Source organism: Rosa rugosa, chromosome 6, assembly GCF_958449725.1.
Source record: "Rosa rugosa chromosome 6, drRosRugo1.1, whole genome shotgun sequence".
Lineage (NCBI taxonomy): Eukaryota > Viridiplantae > Streptophyta > Magnoliopsida > Rosales > Rosaceae > Rosa > Rosa rugosa.
The window spans coordinates 47,198,970-47,221,206 of record NC_084825.1 but is presented as its reverse complement, the minus strand read 5'-3'; the positions used below and the strand labels follow the sequence as shown (position 1 = coordinate 47,221,206).

At 40.5% G+C, this 22,237-nt stretch overlaps 3 protein-coding genes across 3 annotated transcripts; 1 reads left to right on the top strand and 2 right to left on the bottom strand.

Moving 5' to 3' along the window:
* Positions 1-1,189: 1,189 nt before the first annotated feature.
* On the bottom strand, positions 1,190-2,782 carry LOC133717591 (uncharacterized). The gene is made up of 2 exons (XM_062144309.1): positions 1,796-2,782; positions 1,190-1,493 (listed from the first exon to the last, which is right to left on the bottom strand). Exons 1-2 carry the CDS (start codon positions 2,748-2,750, stop codon positions 1,456-1,458), a joined length of 993 nt encoding a protein of 330 aa, XP_062000293.1. The 5' UTR covers positions 2,751-2,782; the 3' UTR covers positions 1,190-1,455.
* Positions 2,783-3,165: 383 nt separating this feature from the next.
* Positions 3,166-5,377, bottom strand: LOC133717590 (LRR receptor-like serine/threonine-protein kinase EFR). Its single transcript, XM_062144308.1, has one exon. It carries the CDS (start codon positions 5,168-5,170, stop codon positions 3,386-3,388), a length of 1,785 nt encoding a protein of 594 aa, XP_062000292.1. The 5' UTR covers positions 5,171-5,377; the 3' UTR covers positions 3,166-3,385.
* Positions 5,378-14,756: 9,379 nt separating this feature from the next.
* On the top strand, positions 14,757-16,476 carry LOC133714616 (nematode resistance protein-like HSPRO2). The gene has a single exon (XM_062140769.1). It carries the CDS (start codon positions 14,856-14,858, stop codon positions 16,293-16,295), a length of 1,440 nt encoding a protein of 479 aa, XP_061996753.1. The 5' UTR covers positions 14,757-14,855; the 3' UTR covers positions 16,296-16,476.
* The last annotated feature ends 5,761 nt before the right edge of the window (positions 16,477-22,237 follow it).

Sequence of the window (22,237 nt, the reverse complement as noted above, 5' to 3'; positions counted from 1 at the left end):
GGTACCTGAGGTGGATCATTCTGAGCGGAATCTTCAGTTGGTGATGTAGAAGGGGAAATATCTTGTGTGTGAGCTTCAGATACATCTGGATTTTGATTCAAATTCTCCAAACCCGTCATATCAGGAAACGATCGATCGTTAGCTTCAAACGATCGATCGTTTGTGGTGTCTGCTTCTGCCTCAGTCCCTGTTTGTTGTAACGATCGATCGTTCTCTCCAAACGATCGATCGTTTGTGTCTGTCCCTGGAAACGATCGATCGTTTGTCTCTGGCGATCGATCGTTTTGTCCACTGGAAGTTTCTGTCTCTGGAAACGATCGATCGTTTGTCCCTGGCGATCGATCGTTTTTGGCTGTTCGTCCTTCAAATCGCTCCTCCAAATTTTCCAAGTCTTCAAAGACATCAAAATCACAAATAGGATTCCCTTCACAACCTTTCTCCCCCTGAAGGGAAGACCGAGAAGTTCCCCATGGGTAATATGGCTCAGATTCACGGAATGAGACATCAAGAGAGAGGTGTACGGTGTTAGTGAGCGGGTCATAACATCTGTAGCCCTTCTGAAACTCGGCATAACCTACAAACATACACTTCTTCGCACGGGGATCAAGTTTGCTTCGGTGTGGCTTTGGTATATGAACATAAGCAGTGCAACCAAACACTCGGGGTTCCAAATTAGGCAGAGAGGGGATGGTCAAGAGTGTATGAAGCTTTTGATGGGGATTCTGAAACTCAATTACCCGGGAAGGAGTACGATTGATGAGGTATGCTGCAGACTTCACCGCTTCTCCCCAATAAGACCGAGGTACATTCATGCCAAACAATGAAGCCCGAACAACTTCCATCAACTGTCTGTTCTTCCGTTCTGCCAAACCATTCTGTTGAGGAGTATAAGAGTTGGAGGTTTGATGACGAATCCCCTGTGACCGGCAAAATTCAAACATAGGGCCATTCACAAACTCTCCACCATTGTCAGATTGAAACACTCTAATAGATTGTTGATACTGAGTAGTCACCATTTTGTGAAAATCAGTAAACAACCCAAATACTTCACTCTTATTCTTCAGTAATGACACCCACGTCATGCGAGTACAATCATCAATAAATGTGACATAATATCGAGCTCAAGAAAGAGAGGGAATCTTTGCAGGCCCCCAGACATCAGAGTGGATTTTCATAAAAGGAACGGGACTTTTATTAAGACTTGGTGAATATGAAATACGGTGGCTCTTGGCCAGTTCACAAATGTCACAATGGAAATCTAAATCACTGACAACCGAAAACAAATGAGGCTGCAGTTTCTTAAGATAACTAAAAGATAGATGACCTAAACGGCGATGCCATAACCATACAGCTTCCTTTGCATGCTCTACCCCATTAATCTGATTAGCTTGCCCCAAAAGATGCTTCTGTTTTTCTCCAGACTCTGTCAGATCCAGGTAGTATAATTTTCCCCTTCTAACACCATAACCAAGAATCCGCCGAGTCAGAATGTCCTGAAACACACAGAAAGATGGATAGAAGGTCACAATACATGTAAGTGCCAAAATAATTTGACCAACAGATAGGAGATTATAGGCTAGTGAGGGAACAACTAGGACAGATTCCAGGGTTAGGGTATCAGATATAACAATAGAGCCTTCTCTAGTGACCGGAGTAGGAGTACCATCAGCAGTAGAGACAATATTTTGAGGGGAACGTCTAAGGTTTTTCACAAGACTAGGGTCATTGGTCATATGATCAGATGCACCTGTATCAATTATCCATGTATTATTCAAAGTAACCTTACCCTTCATACCTGACTGTGCTACATTAGCGGAGGCATTGTCTAGATGCTCTTCCTCTGTAGTAGCAATAGCCGCCTTGCCCGGATTCTTTCGCGGTTTCCTGGTGAAGTCCCACCAATCAGGGTAGCCAATCACTTCATAGCACCGCTCCTTGGTATGACCTAATTCCCCACAGACAACACATTTTTTGTTTGCGTATGGGTTTGGTTTGTCGTGAGGACGGCGTGGAGAAGGACCTGAGAAGCCTGGAGGAGGACCGGGTCGGCGTTGAACAGCCATCACAGAAGATTCAGTTTGCACAGAACGCCCCATAGCTTGTTTCTCTGATTGCACCTTGCGAATGTAAGCATAGCTCTGCTCCAAGGAGAATTTAGGCTCCTTGCGCAGGATTTCTCCACGCACCTGATCATACTCTTGGTCAAGTCCACTCAAAAACATGTGAACACGCATCCGGGACATGGCTGAAGTTTCTTGAACGACAGCTGCAACATTATCATGTTGAGAGGCCGCCCTTTGATCAATCTCCTGGAACATTGCCACTAACTCATTGTAGTAGGTCGGGATTGGCCTTCCATTCTGTTTTGCTTCAAAACACTTTTTGTTCAACTCAAAGATTCGGGTTTCATCAGAATCATCATAAAAGGTTTTCTCTACAGCTTCCCAAATATCTTTTGCAGTAGGAAGACGAATATACCGGTTCATGAGAGAGGATTCCATGGAGTCAATGAGCCAACTTTTCACCTTTTCATTGTCTGTGGCCCAAGCTTCATACTCTGCAGAATTCATGGCGGGTTCAGCCTTTACTCCGGTCAGATAACCAACCTTCCCTCGTGCTCCAATGCGCATTCGCATAAGAGGAGCCCATATGGTGTAGTTGGATTCATTCAAGACAACACTTGTGGGGAAAGCAGAATTGTCTTGTTGGGTGGTGTAGTGGTGATGGATGATCGGTGAGGCTGACACCATTGTCGTCTCGGGATTTGACTGTTCGCCTTCAATTGCAGGTCCGGCCATGGAGGAATTTGGGTTTTTTTTTTCAGGTTTGGTTTTTCTAGGGTTTCAAAAAATTCAAGGATGACTTGATTTTAATGGTGGTGGTACGCAGCGGTTTGTGGTGTGCTTTGGGATTCAGGATTCAGGATTCAGGATTCAAAGGATGCAGGCAAGTTCAAAGGATTGAACCTGCTCTGATACCAAGTAGAAAAGAATACTTTGATTTAGGGTTTTCAATAATAATTCTATTCATCCACAAAGGGGTATATATACAAGGACAAGAGGAGTCGTCTAACCCTAATAGGAAACAGATATTCCTATAATTACATGATAACCTACCTAAATAGGAATCATAATTACATAAGATTTACACGATTCTACAAATAGCAACAACATTGTTTTCTTCTTGATCAAGAATCCCTTTGTATACAGAGCCAAAACCTCCTGATCCAATTTGATTGCTTGGAGAGAATCCGCCAGTAGCTTGATGAAGTGTCTGGTATGAAACCTTTGAAAGAAAGCTGATGGATGAGACTACAGATAATGGTTTCTTCTTTTGAGTTTTTCTCCTCCAATGAAGTGCTAAGATGACCGCAAACAGAAGAGAGCTAGCATCCCGCGGCTAAAGAAATTGTGAACTTTAGTTTGAAACCATGTGACTTTCTCTGCTTTGGTACATTGATGGGGCATGCTGGTAGCTGCAATTCTGAAACACCACCACAAAGTTTGGTATTTCCATCCAGTGATATTGCACTCATGTTTCGAAAAACTCCTTCTTTCGGTACCTCACCCTCCAGATTATTGAACGAAAGGTTCAAATATATCAAGAATGTAAGTCTCCGTAGATCTTTTGGAATTTGTCCTGACAAGTTGCTTCGTGAAAGATCTAGATACTGAAGACCTCTCAGAGAAGCCAAAGAAGAAGGTACCATACCGTGGAAGAGATTCCCTTGTAGGTAAAGATATTCAAGGCTCTGACATTTCCCAATTGTTTCTGGTATTTCTCCGGTCAGATTGTTTCCAGAGATGTCCAGTGTATTGATATTCTTCAGCTTACCCACTTCTACAGGTAGAATGCCAGTTAGCAAGTTTTGCGATAAGTTGAGCCAGATAGAGGAATACAGACTAATCACCTGTGATGGTATATTCTCTGACATAGCCATCAGCTGCAAATATAGGCAATTTCCAATACTTGGAGGAATCCTTCCTTGTAATTTATTTGCTGATAAGTCGATTCCGTACAATTGAGTGAGGTTGCCGAGAGAAGATGGGATCTGTCCTGATAATCTATTACCTCTTAAATTCAATGATTGCAGCTTTTGGAATTTACCAAGAGAAGCAGGGATTACACCTGTGAATAGGCTACCATCCATGGCTAAGAATATTAAGTTGTTGAGATTCGGTAACGTTTCAGGAATCATTCCTGATATGGGATTTACTCCCACGCAGAGGTGAGTCAATTGGGTTGACAAATTGGCTATGGATTTAGGCAAAACACCTCCAAAATTGTTATAACTCATATCAACAAGTTTCAGATTACTGCAATTTGTCAACGATGATATGATTTCCAAATCATTAGACGAATCACTTCCTAGATTACAATTATACATGGTGAGCCGCCAGAGATTTTGAAGATATCCAAGACTTGTGGGAAGTTGGCCAGCAAAGTTATTTTCCGCAATATCAATTAATTGAAGCTGAGAAGCATTTGATAAAGAAGCTGGGATTGGCCCGGAGAACTCATTTCCAGCAATGCCTATTTCTAGGAGATTAGGCATGTTTAGGCCTATTGCAGGTGGAATAATGCCCCTAAACGCATTTAGAGTAATTGTGATGCTGGTCATAGATGATATGTTAAAAATGGAAGGAGGGATCATACCAGAGAGTTGATTCGGACCAATAGCCAAAACAGATAAGCTCCTCAATCGGCCCATCTCCTCTGGAACAGTGCCCACCAAATTGTTCTCATTGAAGGAAAATCCTTTGAGTGAAGAAAGATTCCCCATGGAAGGTGGGATGGGTCCCGTCAGATTGTTTTTCTCTAGAATGAGATACTCAAGCTTCCTAAATGAGCCAATCTCTGAAGGAATTTTGCCGGTAAGGTGGTTTAATCCAATGCTGATGAAGCTTAAATCCATGCAGAAAGTCAGATTGACTGGAATTTCCCCCTCCAACATGTTGAGAGTTAGATCGAGATGACGCAGTCGGAACAAACGATCAACTTGTTTCGGAATTTTGCCAGAGAATCTGTTGTTTAGAAGGTTGAAGGTCCTGAGAAAGGAGAGGTTAATTGCCAATGTAAGGTGATATGGTCCCATGCAAATCAGCGTTTGGTAGCTAGGTTCAACGCTGTTACTCTTTGATGCCGTCTGCCACAAGTAATTCCTTGCCATTTGCAGAAGTGAACGGAGTCATTCCATGAGTTCAACAACTCATGTGGATCGGTGCCTATGCAATCTTTGAATTTCAGCATAGCCAAGTGATCGGTGTCATTGCCGAATGAACTTACAACAGTGCTAGGTTGGAGAAGGTTGGTGAAAAGGAGAAGGGTCAGGACATGAAGGTATTTGAAACTCTCCATTCAGTTTGTGTAAGCAGCAGGAAGCTAGTAGGCAAGGCAAATCAAGTTGAGGCTTTCAAAATGTGCATGGTATTTAATACATCCTTTACATAGAGCAGAGTCTTAAGCTATGGCTCATCGGTTATTATCAGTGTTGTTGACGCAGGGAACAGGGAGAGACTAAAGACTTGGACTTAAATGGCCTTGGGATGGTGGACGTCAAATTTTGGTAGCGGAAGAGACTTGGAAGCAGCCTTGCACTAATTAGTGCTACTTTTCTTCTAGAGAAAACTAACAACAGCACTGGGCAATGTGCATTATTCGATATTATTAGATAAAACAGATGACTAGGATGACTTTGAATTAGTTCGAGGTTTGGGAAAATCTGGGAAATAAGTAATCACTTGCAGACTAGCTGGTCGGTAATGTCTATTAAGATTGTATCTTAATTGAAATGGACTGGCCGACTGTTATCTTTATTTAAATTCAAGCTATGGTTTAGTTTTGGTTCAAGTATATATGGTTGAGGATCAAGGCAGGGCAGGAATCTAATGTAGTATTTTTGTCTTTGGTATAAAATAGGATATAGATAGAAGAATTTTATTGGAAATTAGTTAGTGGTTCTGCTATCTCGATGGTCTATCCACATATACAGAAGAATATTGCAACCTATATGAACAGAGTTATGTTCACAAGTACCAAAGATGACTGAACATATTTATCTTCTTTGCGTTATGGTCTATTCTTGGCCTACTGGCGCAGAAATATTGTTTGCTAGCTTGTTATTTCTCTGTCGCCCCCAATTTCACGGAATACAAAATAAGAGCTTGTTTTGAAGTCTATCCGGCTACGAAGAGAATAAAATTGTAGTAACTAATAATAATCACCTCATGAAATTTGTATATCATATATACATGGATCAATATTAGTTTCACTTGCTGGACTTATATGCTAAAGTTCAGTTTCTGGTTTTGGTTCAATTATGGTTGATAACCCGTATGGACGAGGACCAGGAGCTTGAGGTACGTTGTATAGATGGTTCTTCTCAGTCATAGTCTCTTAGAGAAAATTAGAGACTATAACTTAGATTGATCTCACGCAATTGTGAGATTGATCTCACCATCATGTCTCTAAAGGGTTTGAAGGTCTCTCTTTGCCTAGCTAGTGAAATTGACTTGAGCTCTTTTAACCCAAATTACAAGTTAAGGCAAAGACTACTCAAGGTTGCTGTTGATACTTGACACTTGACAGCAGTAGCTTTAGAATCATATTTGTTTCAACTTTGGACTAGTTTCTAGCGTCGTCCACGGTTCAGGGAGTCTTTAAAGTTTCTTCAGTGGATACTTTGACCTCCAAGTCACAACCAAAAGGAGTGACCCCTTAATAACATCATGAAGTAGCTAGCTAACTTCAGTTATCCAAAGCCTTCAAATAAATAGGGACTAAATCCATGAGTCCTTCATAAGTACAGCACTTAACTAAGCTGCAACATTGCTAGCTCCATCCGCTGTGAGGGGAAATCCACAGAATAAACAACTCATACCTAAGATTTATCAAGCACTCACATAATTTAGCTGAAACTTGTTTCTTCCATGTACATGAACATTGAGGCTATTATATATTGCTAGAGGAAAATGGGTCCGTCCGAGCTTCAAGCCATACTCAGGCTGGCTGATTGAATAATCGAAATAGGTCTGGGCTAGCCCATCTAAGAAAATATTGGGTTAGAATAATATATCAAAAGCAAAAATGAGAAAGTCTAATAAAATTCCTATTGCAAAGAGAAACAACAAAATTTAGGGGTGAGTCCCACCAGACCATAGTAGTTGAAGTGAGACCACATTTTACAACAGCATTTGCAACTTGGTTCCCTTCACGAAATATATGATCGAGAGCATCAGAATTGCATTTGAGAGATGCAGTGCAAACAATTACTCAATTCCACTCGAAATTGCCAAGACACCAAATTGGGTGATTTAAGGAAATAAAGAACTAGTGTTGAGTCAACCTCCAACCACACATGTTTCCAATCTCAAAGCCAAGCTAGTTTAGTTACCTTAATAACTGTCATTATCTCAGCTGTTACTAAACTTGAAATATCAAGATTAGAACTAAAAGCACCAAGAAATGCACCTTTGAAATGCGCCGTTATCTTAATAATAGGTTCCTCTACATTATACTCAGATAAAAAGGAAATGAGATTATTTACAGATTGTATAAATACGAGGAAGGTTTGATTAACATCGACTGATATGCAGGGGATGTATAAATCAAACTGATTACTGAAATGCAACATATGACTACATATAGAAAGAAGTCCTTGTTAATATCAGAAAGTAGTAAATGGATCACCAGTTTTCAGCTTCTTCTTGGTCAATCTCCTGTCAGATTGTTGGTGGAAAGATTAAATCTCATTAGCTTCAACAATTAATCAAACTCCGGCGGAATTTTTCCCTTTAGATGGTTTGAAAGTTAAGGATGCTCATTGCTCAATTCAGAGCAGTAGGTCAAGTTACCTGGAATCTCCCCCTCCAACATAGTCTCACTGACATTGAGATGGCGCAGTCGGGACAAGTGTTAAACTTGGTGTGGAATGTTGCCAGAGAGGCTGTTGATTTAGAGGTTGATTTACCTAAGAAAGGAGAGGCTTCCAATGAAAGGTATTATAGTGCCATTTAAATCATGGCCTTGTAGCAGGTTCAAGGCTACTACTCTGTGAAGAGATTCATTCCATGAGTTCAAGAACACATTTGGATCGGTGGCTATGGGTTTTTTGAGTTTGAGTAAAGCCACGCGATCCATTTCATTTCCAAATGCATTTGCAACACTGGCAGGAAAGAAAGAGTTCATAAGAAGAAGGGTGATCACATGAAAGCATATGAACATATAAGCTGGGTGCATGAAGCTCAGTTGTTGGGCTGGGCTCTCACAAGTTGGTGACTTTTCAATGGGCTCTCTTAGCTAGTTCTTTGTTTCTTCAACTGATCAGTTAGCCCGTTCAACTGTAACCCGATCACCATGTATATTAAACGAGAACATGATATTCGTTTTTCTCATAATGACTCTTTTATTTGATGCCTCATTATTCAATTCGGTGACTTAATACGCAGGTAAGGTGTCTGAATAAATATTAACACAATCTTAAAGTGGTCTTGTTAGTTGCTCTTTTGTGTATTTGTCCCATTGGGCTGATTAGCAGGCACGGCCTTTATCTTGTTCATTGTTTATGAAGATCAGTGTGTAGAGATTGGAAGCCTTAACATGATGCACACAAAGCAACCAGGGTTAGAATTGTGACAAATCTCAATCTACCTATCTATGCTCAAAGCAACCAGGGTGTTGGACATTTCGGACTCTGCACTTTGAACTTGGCTCATAAGTAGAAACAACTAATGTGTAATGCATGATTTATCAAGTTTCGTTGTCTCCTCTCGTCTCTCTGTGATTACAGATTTTGATGCCATCGCATTTCTCGATCACACTTCTGCACCGAAGAACGAAACTCTGAATTGTTCTGGATCACATTTCCCGGTCATGTCGGACAAAACATTCCTACTTTGATAAGGATTCCTAGTTTACTCCACACATAGAAATTCCTATGGTACATGTCATAGGATGGGTTTGCTATGGCCTGGGCCTTTTTTCTTCGGTTAGAAAAGCTAGGGATGTAACCAGACATATCATGTTAGGACTTTCTTTTACAATAGAGTTGCAAATAGGAAGATTTTGCTTAATTGCGAGTTAAGAGTTCATACACTGTTGGAACTGTAAGATGTCAGCTCCTAATCCTCTAAACAACCATGTCATAAAAAATGGTCGGGCTTGTGCCCCAGCATTTCCCTTAACCTAGTCCCATCGGTTCCCTCTTCCTCCGGCCAAATACACTTTCATACATATTTTTATGACCCTTTGACTCTCAAAAGCTAGGCAAAACAATTGCAACCCTAAAACACTCCCAGCACGTAATGTCTAGCATTCCCACTAAAACATGCATCATCGAGCTGTTAGAAACTTGGACATCATCAACATCCATGGTGTTCTGGTCTTTATCTTGCTTTTTTTTGTTTTCCTTGTTTAAATCGAAGAGAGTCATTCACATCGTGCAGCCACAACGCCATTAGTTAATTAGGGGTGGTGTTTTGGATATTTTAAACTTAGAAGTTATCTCACACAACAACTAATTTGCAACAGTGCATGCCATGATTTCTGAATCTTAATTAAGCATAAATAATTGATTATTTTATGAGGTTTACAAGTCTCATGGGTCATGACGCAAGAATGGCCGACGTCGAAATATTGAGCTAGACAGACAAGAAATCTTAACTAAACCGGCCAACTTTGTTTATCTATTCTATTAATTTTTCTTTGGTTAATTAGACATGATCTAATTGATTATACCGTTAGAAAATTGGAAATAGACACTTGGGGAAATGATTTATGATGTGCAAGAGAGGATCGAGTTTGAGTTCTACACGGGAGTGTAAAGTTATAGTACGTATTGTTTTTTTTCTCCTTTTTTCTGGGATATTCTTTAGGGTTGCTTCCAGTACTACTGCACAGAACAAGATGATTGATAGAGCAATTAACCAATAAGGTAAGAGAAGTTTAATGGGTTTAGTGAGTACACTTTTGGACGTTATCGATTAGAGTAAGTTCGCGTGTAAATGAGAGGTTTCGAGAATGATCTCTTTTCTTGTAAGTGGTTCAACAATCGTAAAGTTTTACATGAATCTCACATGTAAGAACTATCCAGGTCAAAAGCCAATAATTGAATTATATTGGTTCGAATTTAAGAGTTTTTCCTGTGTATTATCAAATTGATTAGAATTATTAAATTAAATTGTATGATGTCGTCACGAGAGAAAATGATCAGAACAATTCATGAACATATATATTGTGTATTCAATCGATAGAGATCCAAACAAGGCATGGAAGAACAAATACTTGTGTTTCCTAACGTGGCATTCGTTGCGTGAGTGCTTCATACATTTGATGCAAAGCTCCAACAATCAATTTCAGATAATATCTGTTTTCATCATATGGTCATTTTCTCTCCTCCCGATCCCTAATCTCTATCACTCTCAGATCAAAGTAGATCTAGCTACAATGCCCACAATAATATATAGCATATTCATTTCATTCATGAATGGAAGTCAATTTTTTTTCCTTTAAGTTGATCTGTAACAGTGGTTTAATGGTGCTGGTATAATTCAAGTCACAAAACGTGGACCTGGGCAAAGTAACTGATAGAAAATTCGTCGACCTAGTTAGCTTAATCTCCATCTCTGACTTTTATAATATACTTTAATCTCCAGTTGACTATGATCAAGCGCACACAGAATTGCCATCTGTACAATTTTCTCATCCTCTCACATCGTTTTCATTATACTTCTGGTTCTGGGTCAAGAAGTTGGAACATATACTATTCTTGCTAAGCTAGCTAGATGCTTCTGAAACAGAAGCTCTAAAACATTGTAGCAGATTGAGATTCCGATTCATTCCTATCAGCAAAGATCGAAAGTAACTGGATAGAATTGCGGAAGGGAAGGAATTAATAATTATAGCCCCAATCTCTGCCTCAAAACATGCTTCCTTGCTAGGAAACCACTCCTAGCCGACAATTGACTTCCCCTCTAAAAGTCAAATATTGCAGCACACGTTTTTGTCCCCAGTCATCTTTGCTCATACATTTTCAAGAATAAAAAATTTAAGAAAATAAAAATCTAGTTGTTGAAAGCCAGTAGAAAATCCCTCTAATTAAAAAATCATTTCTCCCATATGGAGGATATCCATTGACATGTTCTTGTAAGCTGGAACATATATTCTAGCAGCTAATGGCAACTACGTTATCCATCAATAAAGAAGTTCCAAAGGGACAAATATTAATCAATAGGAATATATGAAGCCTTTAGATTAGCTTAAGTCATAAGTAAGGGTTGAGAATTGGGTTAACATTAGATCTGATAAAATTACACACAATACAATAACATGACACGAACACGAATGGAATTATAACCATTGTTTGAGGTAGATCGGTTTGGTTTCATACACCACGATAAGAACAAGAATTTTAATGGTTTAGCTGAGTGCTAATCCGTTAACATGATAAGAACCATTAATATAAGGATATTCTTGTAAATTTAGTTTCTTTATCTAATATATATTAGAAACCCTAATGCATATCACTAATTTCATCGTAATCCATTTCTCAATTTTCATGACAACATCTTCAACTCTCAACTTTTAAAATGAAACCCCGAGTGTATAAGATTTATGTGCGCTTCTTTTTTTACACCAAGTTTATAAGATTTTGTTACTTTCTTAACGAGACTTAATGAGTTTTAACGGTTAACATGAAACTTAATGGTTTGATTTTTGTTTTAGCATTTGTTATCATATTTCACATTAAATATACGAAACTAGGTTAGATCTAGTTAGCACTAAATTAGGTTAGGAGTACTCAAACGAGAGCTAAATATACGCTACCTTTAGTTAGCGAGATGATCATCTTATCAAAATTACTTTCATTACATATTCTTTTGCTAAAATAAACATGCTTTTTCTTTTTCTGACACTCGAATAATGTTATCGGTTTAAATTGCTTGCGGATGAGGGCATGGCTATTAATTTATACCGAGTCATCCATCAACAAAGAAAATGAAATGTTGAGTGCAAATGAACCCTACTACTCATGGATGCCCAGAATCCAAATCCACTAAAAACTAGGTGCTCCGAACATCTGGCATTCTCTTTGTGTGCTTTGCTTTTATAAGTCGGCATCCAAATCCATACACCAACACCATACACGAGCATTGACGTCTAAGCCAACTAACTATTACCATCTTCCCAACTATACATGAAAACCCTAGCTAGTTACCCCACGCGGCGGGCATCCGAATGGGCTTGTTACTAGTTGTTAGGCACCGCCGGTGAACAGTGATCCTCCCACGTGTGCGTTTCCGACATGTGAAGTGGATCAGAGTGGGTGGCGCACGTGACGGACACGCCACGTGTCGGGTCTCACATGGCTACCCCCCGCGTGATTAGTTGGCCACCAAGAGTCGCCGAGTTGGAGGGCACTGATGGAGTCCGCTGACCAATCAGGACCCGATACGCGTGGCCGGAGAAAATCGGTGGAGTTTTGGAGCGGTAAACGCGGGAAGAAGAAGGAGTCCAATGGAGCGAGGAGCCAAAGTGAGGTGAAGGTTCGAAACGGCGAAAGCCAACCTTTGAAAAAAGGTGGTGGTGGTGGGAATGGGACAAGTACTAAGGAGGAGGGTTATCCAAAACCCAACGGAAAGAATGGCTAGCTGTGCCCCCATAGTTTGAATTGAATTTTTCCACTAGGGTTTTGGATATTATAGACTTATAGTCCACCCATTGTGCTTCTTTTTCCATTATTACTTCTTAATTTTGTCTTTGCTTTTTCCATCAAGTTTTACTATTTTTGGTTAGGGCTGCGTAAAGAAGCTACGAAAATTTAATGACAATTTCAACGGTGTTTTTTTCACCGACATATTTTATTAGGATCAATACTAATAGATGACTTTTGAGATTGTACATTGACAATCGTATGTTGCATTTTAGTGACTTTCATCCGTGGTTGTATATATGTTGACTGGTAGATATATAGTGTTCATGATTAAATTGTGTGACTGATTTGTTAATATATGTTTGTCACTATGACTCTTGACCTTAACAATATCAACCCTTGAGAATAGTCATCATGCACAATTGCACATGTCTGTAATCAATCTTAATACAACTCGTGGAACCTTAGGATTCATTGAAGAAATAGTCTGCTCGATAAGACTGGACACTAAAATTGACAGATACATGCATGATTTTAGTAAGAATAATCTCACAGCAAATTAGGAAAACGAATCCTACATTTTGGACTCTGGACTCAAGTAATTCTAAAAGAAAACAAAACCCTAATCAACTTGATTTATGTATTCTACGGACTACGGCCAAAATGGATTCGCAATATCAATGACACTAGCTAGACTCGAATAGAGATGATGTGAATGCAAAATATTAACAGACTGCTAAAGCCTAATCCACATCACTCCACTTTTGTAACACCCAGTTGGCATTTTTGTCTTCAATCAATTCCCAGGAGCTAGGCCCCTGATTTTAGGGTTGTGGATAACCCTAGAAAACTGGTCTACATACGTACACCTTCAAATGTAACTGAAAGGCCATTATCTCAGAGCCTCAATTTAATTTCAATAGCAATGGCTTAAGTGCGTGATTAAAAACACTTAATGCTCATGTCACCTTCTTAAGATTTTGACCAGCAGTTATATATAAAATAGACCACATTTTCTTCCCCGAAGAAAACAGAAGAAGAATCAAACCCCAATCCGAAATTGGACAAAACGTGCAGAAAAAGCAGGAAGCATCCCAGGAACGAAGGAAGCCACAAGGATAATTTTATCTGAAACTGACCAGAAAGGTTCGGTTACAAACCTACAACTATTGACGTGCTCAAGAAATACATATTATAAAATTTTATGTAATATCTTCGATACAATATATGTAAACTTATCCATCTGTAATGGCTGGCAAAATCACAAGCCCTAATATAAAATTGTTTCCTCACTATTGGGAAGCTATGCATCTCCATTCTCCAGCTTTATTGCAATTAATATTCGTAAAATCTATCATCCTTATCTAAAGTGCTCAAAAAATAAATTTCTTTAAATTTACCTATTGGTTTAATCGGTCGATAAATCCCTAAAATAATATGTTTCCAAATTGATTTCTCAGGGATTCAATTAACAAAAGAAATGTTGTGTAATTGGACTTGCATTATAGATAATCTTACATCAAAAAAAAAACATATTACATTTATAAATTAATGACTAGTTATCTGTTGGATCTTATACCGTAAATTTTAATACAGAATTTTATTAAATAAATTAAATATATATTTACTTCATAGCGAAAATGAAAATTAAAAAACTCTTCATTGTGAGAAATAATCAAACAAAAAATTGAAAAAACATAGAGAAAATTGGAAAATTATGGATAAGATTAGAAACAGGGAATTTTGTTAGGTTGAAAATCAAAGTTGGTGACAACTAAAAAAGTCCAAAGAAGGCGGTGTGCGGTAGGTGCGTTTCATCGAACCCGACCCAACAATGACCACGGTCCAACTCTTTAAACCGCTCGACCCGTCGTATATTATTCCTTTCCCAAATCAAATTCAAACAAATGCTCCGTTACACCGTATATGTCAGTCGTTTGGTCAAATGGATAAGCTTCATCTCCCCTAAAATACCATTTTCTTTTTTCTTTTTCTAAATTTTAATTTTTAATTTTCACGAAAACCGCGACGTTCCAAAATTTCCTGCCCATTCTACACGCCTTTAGCATTGTGGGAGTGCTGCCCTATAAATACCTCTCCCTAATCCATTACTCCTCAATTTGAGCCCAAACTCAAATTTGACCTAAAAACACCATCCAATTTCTTCTTCTTCAAAATTTCAAAATATTTCTAAATCTTGCTAAATATGGTTGATTTGGATTGGAAAGCAAAAATGGTCTCCTCAGATATACCCAGCAAATCCCCCAGGCTCTCCAACAAGCTCCACCACCTCTCCATCCCCGGCTCCTTCCGCGCCGCCCAAATCCAGTCCGACATTTCCCCCGCCTCCGAGCAGGCCTGCTCCACCTACGAACACTACCTCCGCCTCCCCGAGCTCCGCAAGCTCTGGTGCTCCACCGACTTCCCCGCCTGGAAAAGCGAGTCCATTCTCAAGCCCGCTCTCCAGGCTCTCGAGATCTCTTTCCGGTTCGTCTCCACCGTCCTCTCCGACCCGAGGCCCTACGCCAACCGGAGAGAGTGGCGGCGCCGCCTCGAGTCGCTTATTACTAGTCAGGTTGAGCTCATCGCTTTGTTGATCGAGGACGATGAGGAGGACAGCGAGACGCGCGGAGCGGCGCCGATCGTTGATCTGAGCACGTCCGGCGGCGCGTTGGCTCGCAACGGGAGCTTGGCCGAGGTGTGGAGGGGCTCCGGCCAGAGCACGGTGGTCAGCCGGACCAGCGAGGCCAGCCTGCTGCCGCGGCTCTCCGCGTGGCAGAAGTCGGAGTCGATGGCGCAGAAGATCCTGTACTCGATCGAGTGCGAGATGCGGAGCTGTCCTTACACTCTTGGACTCGGCGAGCCGAACCTCGCCGGAAAACCGAACCTGGATTACGACGCCGTTTGCAAGCCGTCGGAGCTGCATTTGCTAAAGAGGAGCCCGTACGATAGCCACATCGACAACCTAGAGAACCAGGCGGTGTACACCACGCACCAGGTCCTGGAGTCGTGGGTGTTTGCCTGCCACGAGCTCCTGAAGCGCGTGAACCGCCGCGTCGAGTCCAGCGACTTCGAAAAGGCCGCCACCGACTGTTACCTGATCGAGCGCGTCTGGAAGCTTCTGGCGGAAATCGAGGACCTCCACCTGTTAATGGACCCGGAGGACTTTCTCCGGCTCAAGAACCAGTTGAAGATCAAGACGGTGGACGATACGGAGTCGTTTTGCTTCAGGTCGAAGGGACTGGTGGAGATCACCAGGCTGTGTAAGGACTTGAAGCACAAGGTTCCGAACGTGCTGGGAGTGGAGGTGGACCCGATGGGCGGGCCGAGGATCCAGGAGGCGGCGATGAGGCTCTACTCGGAGAAAACCGGGTCGGAGAAGATCCATCTCCTTCAGGCGATGCAGACTGTAGAATCGGCGGTGAAACGTTTCTTCTTCGCGTACAAGCAGGTGCTGGTGGTGTTGATGGGGAGCTTGGAGGCGAAAGGGAACCGGGTCGTGGTGAGCCCGGAGTCCGGCGACGCGCTGAGTCAGATATTCCTGGAGCCGACGTATTTTCCGAGCTTGGACGCCGCGAAGACGTTTCTGGGGGACGGTTTGAGTCACGAAATCGTTTCGGAGAGACGGACGCGGAGGACTAGGTAGGGGTTGACTGTATTTGGATGTGGACACGGGTTGTGGAATCGGGTTTGACCCGGGGACTTGTGTAGGATTATATCATCATTGAAGGAAAACATATTCTTTTTGCTACTTTTTCGGTTTTTACCTCTTGGGATGGAAGCTTGTAAAATATTACAGTTCTTATAAAATATTTGATTTTTTCTAATCTGAAGGTTTTACTTTTTACCATAAGAAGAAAGAAAACTACCTCTTCTCTACCAGGTGTCCTAGATACTTTGATGGCGGCTCAAAGAATTTCTAACAAAAAAAAAAAGAAAAGCAAACACTGTGAGTTTCAAATTCAAGTGTTATTTGGGCCTAACATTGTTGTTTTAGTTTTACTTAGGAGGATCCAAAGCTCAACATGCTAAAGGTTGGATATGTTTTAGTTTTACTTGGATTCAGTAATAGTAAATTCTATATTCTCAAAAAAAAAAAAAAAAATAATAGTAAATTCTAAAAAGGGGTGTTTTTGTAAAAAATCACACCCCATCCATGAAGTTTCAATACCAATCTATACACCCCATCCATGAAGTTTCAATACCAATCTATACAGAGAGCTTGTACTAGACTACTAGTATGAGATGCACATCCCTACAATATGCATTATGCAATGGTAGGTTAAAAATCCAGAGATGTACACAAGGCTCGCATGTGATCCAAACACTATTTGGTATCAAGTATCAAAGTATCACCAAGCATGTTACAACTAGGATGGACGTATAACTCAAATTAAAAACTTAAAAAGAGAGAATGATACCTTATTTCATTCACCATTGTTGGGTGATTGAAAGAAAATTGCGATCGTAGGGTTCATGCATCTTCATGATCTTGTTGCTGGATCCAAACACCGTCTACTTTGATGTTTCGGGTGCGAGACATATTGGCCCACTTCTCCTCACTTACCCTTCCTTGTATGCCATAAAGGTCTTCGAGATATGAAGATCTGCTGATGTCCAATCTCTGTAGTAGTGTTTTCCACAGGAAGTCCGGCGGCCATTTTTGGCAAATAGCACTTAAAAATTGTCAAGGAAGAAAGGCATGGCATTATTGTTATCGGAACAACATTCTCATAATCCACCTCCTCTTCCCTCGTCCACCCCCCCCCCCCCCCCCCCCCCCCCCCACTCCTTCCCACTTCATGCACTTCCACAAGCCCTCCATGGTGAGTTGTTTCAGTTTTGAAAATGATTGTGAGTTCTTGAAGCTGGTTCAAGTTTTTCCTTGTGGCCTTATGATAAGCCATAAAGTTGGCTTATAGGGGGTGAGAAGAATACCATACAGAAGAAAAAGCTATTTTAATGGGCTCCATCAACAGTGAAGGTCCATTCTCAATAGTATACTCGTCTGATTTGTTGATCTAGGCTTCCGAAGTTGGACAGGAGAGTGAGACCAGAACTAGTTCTGCTGAGCTGATCGAGCTGAGACTTGATCATTTTGCCCGCCCATCCTATATCCTTCGCAGAAGCCAATCTCTACTGTGAAATCAGCATTATCTTGTTTGATCTGTACATCATGATCACAAATCCTCGGAGCTTCAATGTGGCTGCTGCACTGCTCTGCAATCATAACAAACCAGTAAGGAAAACCTAAACAGCAAAATACGTTTGAGCCTTGTTTTTTGTAATCATATAGTTATTTGTATCCTTCACTTTCTCACCACTGTCTGGGTATTTCAGTGAGAAACCAGGATGTATTTCAGTGACACTTCACAATCAGTTTCTTTTAATCTCAGAAACCATAACAACTTCATCACCAAAAAGGATCTGTCAATGAGTTTATTGGTGGTGATCTTCGAGTAATCCTATGGACTGGTGAAATAGCGATCATGCATTTTTGCAATTTAAATCTTGCTCTTGAGAACTGATAAAGTAATCTGGAGTTCACATCCAAAACTAACTAGCTATGGATTGAGTGACCCAAACCCTTATAAACCCATAGGCAAGGTCCCATTTTTCCCATGTGGGATATATATATTCTCAACACGCCCCCGCACGTGTGGCAAATTTTCAAGCCATACACGTGGACAACTTTGGATGACGTGGAGCTCGTATGGCCGTGAGGTATGCACACGTAGGATAACCCGCTCTGATATCATGAAAAGTAATCTGGGATTCACATCCAAAATCAATTGGCTATGGATGAAGTGATCCAAACCTTTATAAACCCATAGGCAAGGTCCCAGTTTTCCCATGTGGGGATATATATATTCTCAACAAGAACAAATCATTTTCACTGCATGGCTCTCTTGTAACTTGGTGTTAACTATTACATTCTGTTCAAACTTCCAAGGATTACAATGAGATTGTGAAAACGAGTTGAACAAGTACTTTGAAGTTGAGAAAAAATAAACTACAAAGAGAAAGAACACAAGCTGGGACACTGTCACGCCCCGAATTTTGAATAACAAATTCAAATCCGAAACATGAATAATAATTATTACAATAACGTTCTGAAAATTTTTTTTTTCTCAGAACAAACACACCTCACACCACCCAATATTACATAACCAAATCCTCAAGGAGTTTATTGATTACAGCACACTCTCTCCAAATATAAATGTAGCTCAATGAGCATAACACACCTCACAAAAGAAAGTCAGATTCACACAAATGCAGCTACTCTACGCAGCTCGATCACCTTCCTGATTTTCCTGACCTGTAGGATTACCCGCTACACCGTTTGAATAGTGTACCGGGATTGCAACAATACAAACCCGGTAAGCTTTTTGCAAAGCTCGTATGAGTAAATGAAAGGATTGCACGATTTAAAGTAACCAAATCAACTCAAGCATAAATTCAACTCAAGTATTTTCTTTGCATCATAATTGAAGTGTACAACGTCACTTCAAGCATCAATAAACTCACATCTCACAATGACTACTCAAAAACAAACAACTTCTTACTCAATATATACTCACAGGCTTATGATTTATTTATATAAATCATCCCATGCAGTATATTATACTTACAGGCTTATGATTAATTATATTAATCACCCCATTCAGTATATCATACTTACAGGCTTATGATTAATTATATTAATCACCCCATTCAGTATGTCATACCCAAGGGCATACGATAACTCAAGGTTATCCCCCTAGCAGTATAGTGTACTCAAGGGCATACGATAACTCAAGGTTATCGCCCAAGCAGTACAAAGGCAGACAGACTAGAGCTCTAACTGAATCGTAGAGTGTCACCTTGGCCAAGGTTCACCCTTACGAAAATATTTGCCTCAAATCACTCGACTCCTCATTTAACTCATCTCAACGACTCAACTATAGCACTTTACTCAATTACTCTTTATCACACTCAACTCAACCTATAAGATAAATTATATCTTCTAGAGAGTAATGCTCGAATTGTAAATCAATCGCATCAATTCCACACTTCACCAAATACCACACATCCAATATATATTCCACGTAAATATATATACGTAGTCACCCACACAAGAATGACCACTAATACCAACTATAGTTCACATGCATTTACAAATCGATAAATTCATTTTTATACTTTAAATACATTTTACTTACCTATGGACCGTAGTCGATCAAGTCCATATAATTTAAAACAAATATTGATTTTCTTAAAACAGTTTTCACAAAATCACTATAGAATTCAATCACTGAATTTCGGTTCGTAAATGAACCATGTGCGATTTTACTCACCTCGATATTCCCGCTGCGTCTTCAATTCAACACAATACACACCAAAACCGCTCACCCAAGGGAGACCGTCAATCACCTAATCACACATGACCTTAACTTAGCCAATAACTCAAAAACATATTCAAACGACAATCCAACGGTCGGATTGAAATTAAATGATGATCCAACGGTCGGATCCTCACGGATCGCCCTTAGGATCACCCTCCAAAAATCATCACGAAGATCCAACGGTCGGATCTTCCTGAATCGTCCTTACTAACATCTTCACAAATTTATACGAAAATCCGACGGACGGATTCTCACGAATCGCCTCCCTAATCACTGTTTTGCATTTATACGAAGATCCAACGGTCGGATCTTCGCCTATGACCACACAAAGCCACTGGAACAGTCATAAGATCATCATATCAAAACTACAAGTCCATCTGACGGTCCTAACTTCACAGATCACAAATCTAACGATCGAAATCGATCGAAACTTAAAAATTCATAACTTAATCATACGATATCCAAAAATTGCGTATAATATATCGAAATGATCGTATTGAAATATAGAATCTAAAAATGCACAGAAACTATATTTTTGACCCTCGGAGGTGGCCGGAAAAGGGCCGCCGGAGTTAGGGCAGAGCCGCCGCCGACCACCGCCAATGGTGTCGGGGCCGGGCTGCTCCTCTTCCTCTCATCATGCTTAACAACTTTCATAACTATCATGTAAGCTGAAAATGACCGGAAGTGGTTGAAATTACCTAAAACAGTCGAGGTGGCCGGAAAATTTCCAGAATCCGGCGAAATTTGCAGAATCCTGCAAGGCTTGATTTCGACGTTAAAACTTCAATTTCAGGCTTCGATCCCTTCTAGAGAGTTGTTAAGAACATCAAGGAGAACTCACTGGTTCAAGAATCAATCAAAACGATGCACTGCAGCTCGAGATATACCTATCAAAAGCTTCGGTGGTGGTGGAAAATTTCCAGAATCCGGCGAGCTCCGACGAACGTGAATCCGATCACTCCAGGTGCGATCCTTCTAGAATGATGATCAGAAGGTTGAGGCGAGTTCAGGGAGCTAAGGATCGTGAGTTTTGGTGGCCGGAGCTAGGAGAAAACCGGCGTTGACTACAATCGAACTCAAATCGGCTCAAGCTCCCCGCCGCCGTGCAAGGCTGCCACATACGGGTGCGCAAGGACTAGGCGAAGCCAAGGGAAGAAGTTTGGTGAAGATTGGTGGCCGGTGGAGGAAGATATGGCCGGTGGAAGTTTGGAGGCGATTTCCGGCTTCGGGAGGAAATCTGCAGCCGGTTTCCATTTTTGGAAATTCTGAAAATATTTTCGGAAATTTCCGAAAATGGAAGCTTTATACTAAATTGGAAACTTTTTCAAAAAATCATAACTAATTCATACGAACTCCGATTTTTGCGTTCCGCATATGCCCGCGATCGTATCGACGAGCTCTACGACTTTCATGAAGGAAGTTTTCCCAAATTTTGAACGTATAAAAAGTCAACTTTCGCGAGCCCCTAAATAACGTTCGTTTTCGAAAATTAATCGTTCGAACTAATTCCACAACTTCTCCAAGCCTCGTACTCGCTCTCACTATCGTGAAATCATTTCTAAAAATCCACGGAATTTAATTTAGATTTTTCGGGTATTACAGACACAAAGGCAGTTTTTCGTTTTTGATCAAAATGAATTTCATTAAAACTAGAAGGATTACAACATAGATGGTTTCTAATGAGTGGCCTCATTAAAACCTTGCCCGGTTAAAACTTAGTGGGACAAAATCCTGGACAAAGGGAAAAAGAGTACCACACACCCAAAAGTAGAGAAAAAAAAATTGTACATATAGCCTCTATTTTACCAGCTACCCCTGAAAACCCAAGTTCTTCTCTCCACAATTGTAAAAATAAACAACACGCACTATCCACAAAATTATCCAACAGTAATACAATCTTCACCACAGCTCAGAGAAATTGCATGCCGGAGCTGCTAATTTTCCTTTCGGAGAGATTTAACTTCTTTCATCAGCTCTGCTTGGTTTTCCAGAACTGTACGTTTTCATCTGTGTAATGGTCCCAGAAAATCTGTATGAGGAACTAAACGAAAATGAAAACGTTGAGGGAAGAACTTGAGCAATAGCAAGACACATACCTCTTGCAGATGGACTGTGTTGAAATTTCTTTACCAAGGTTGAATGGAATCAACAGCTCCATCTAAACTACGTTGCATCTTGTTAAGGTGCCTCTTGGAGTTTT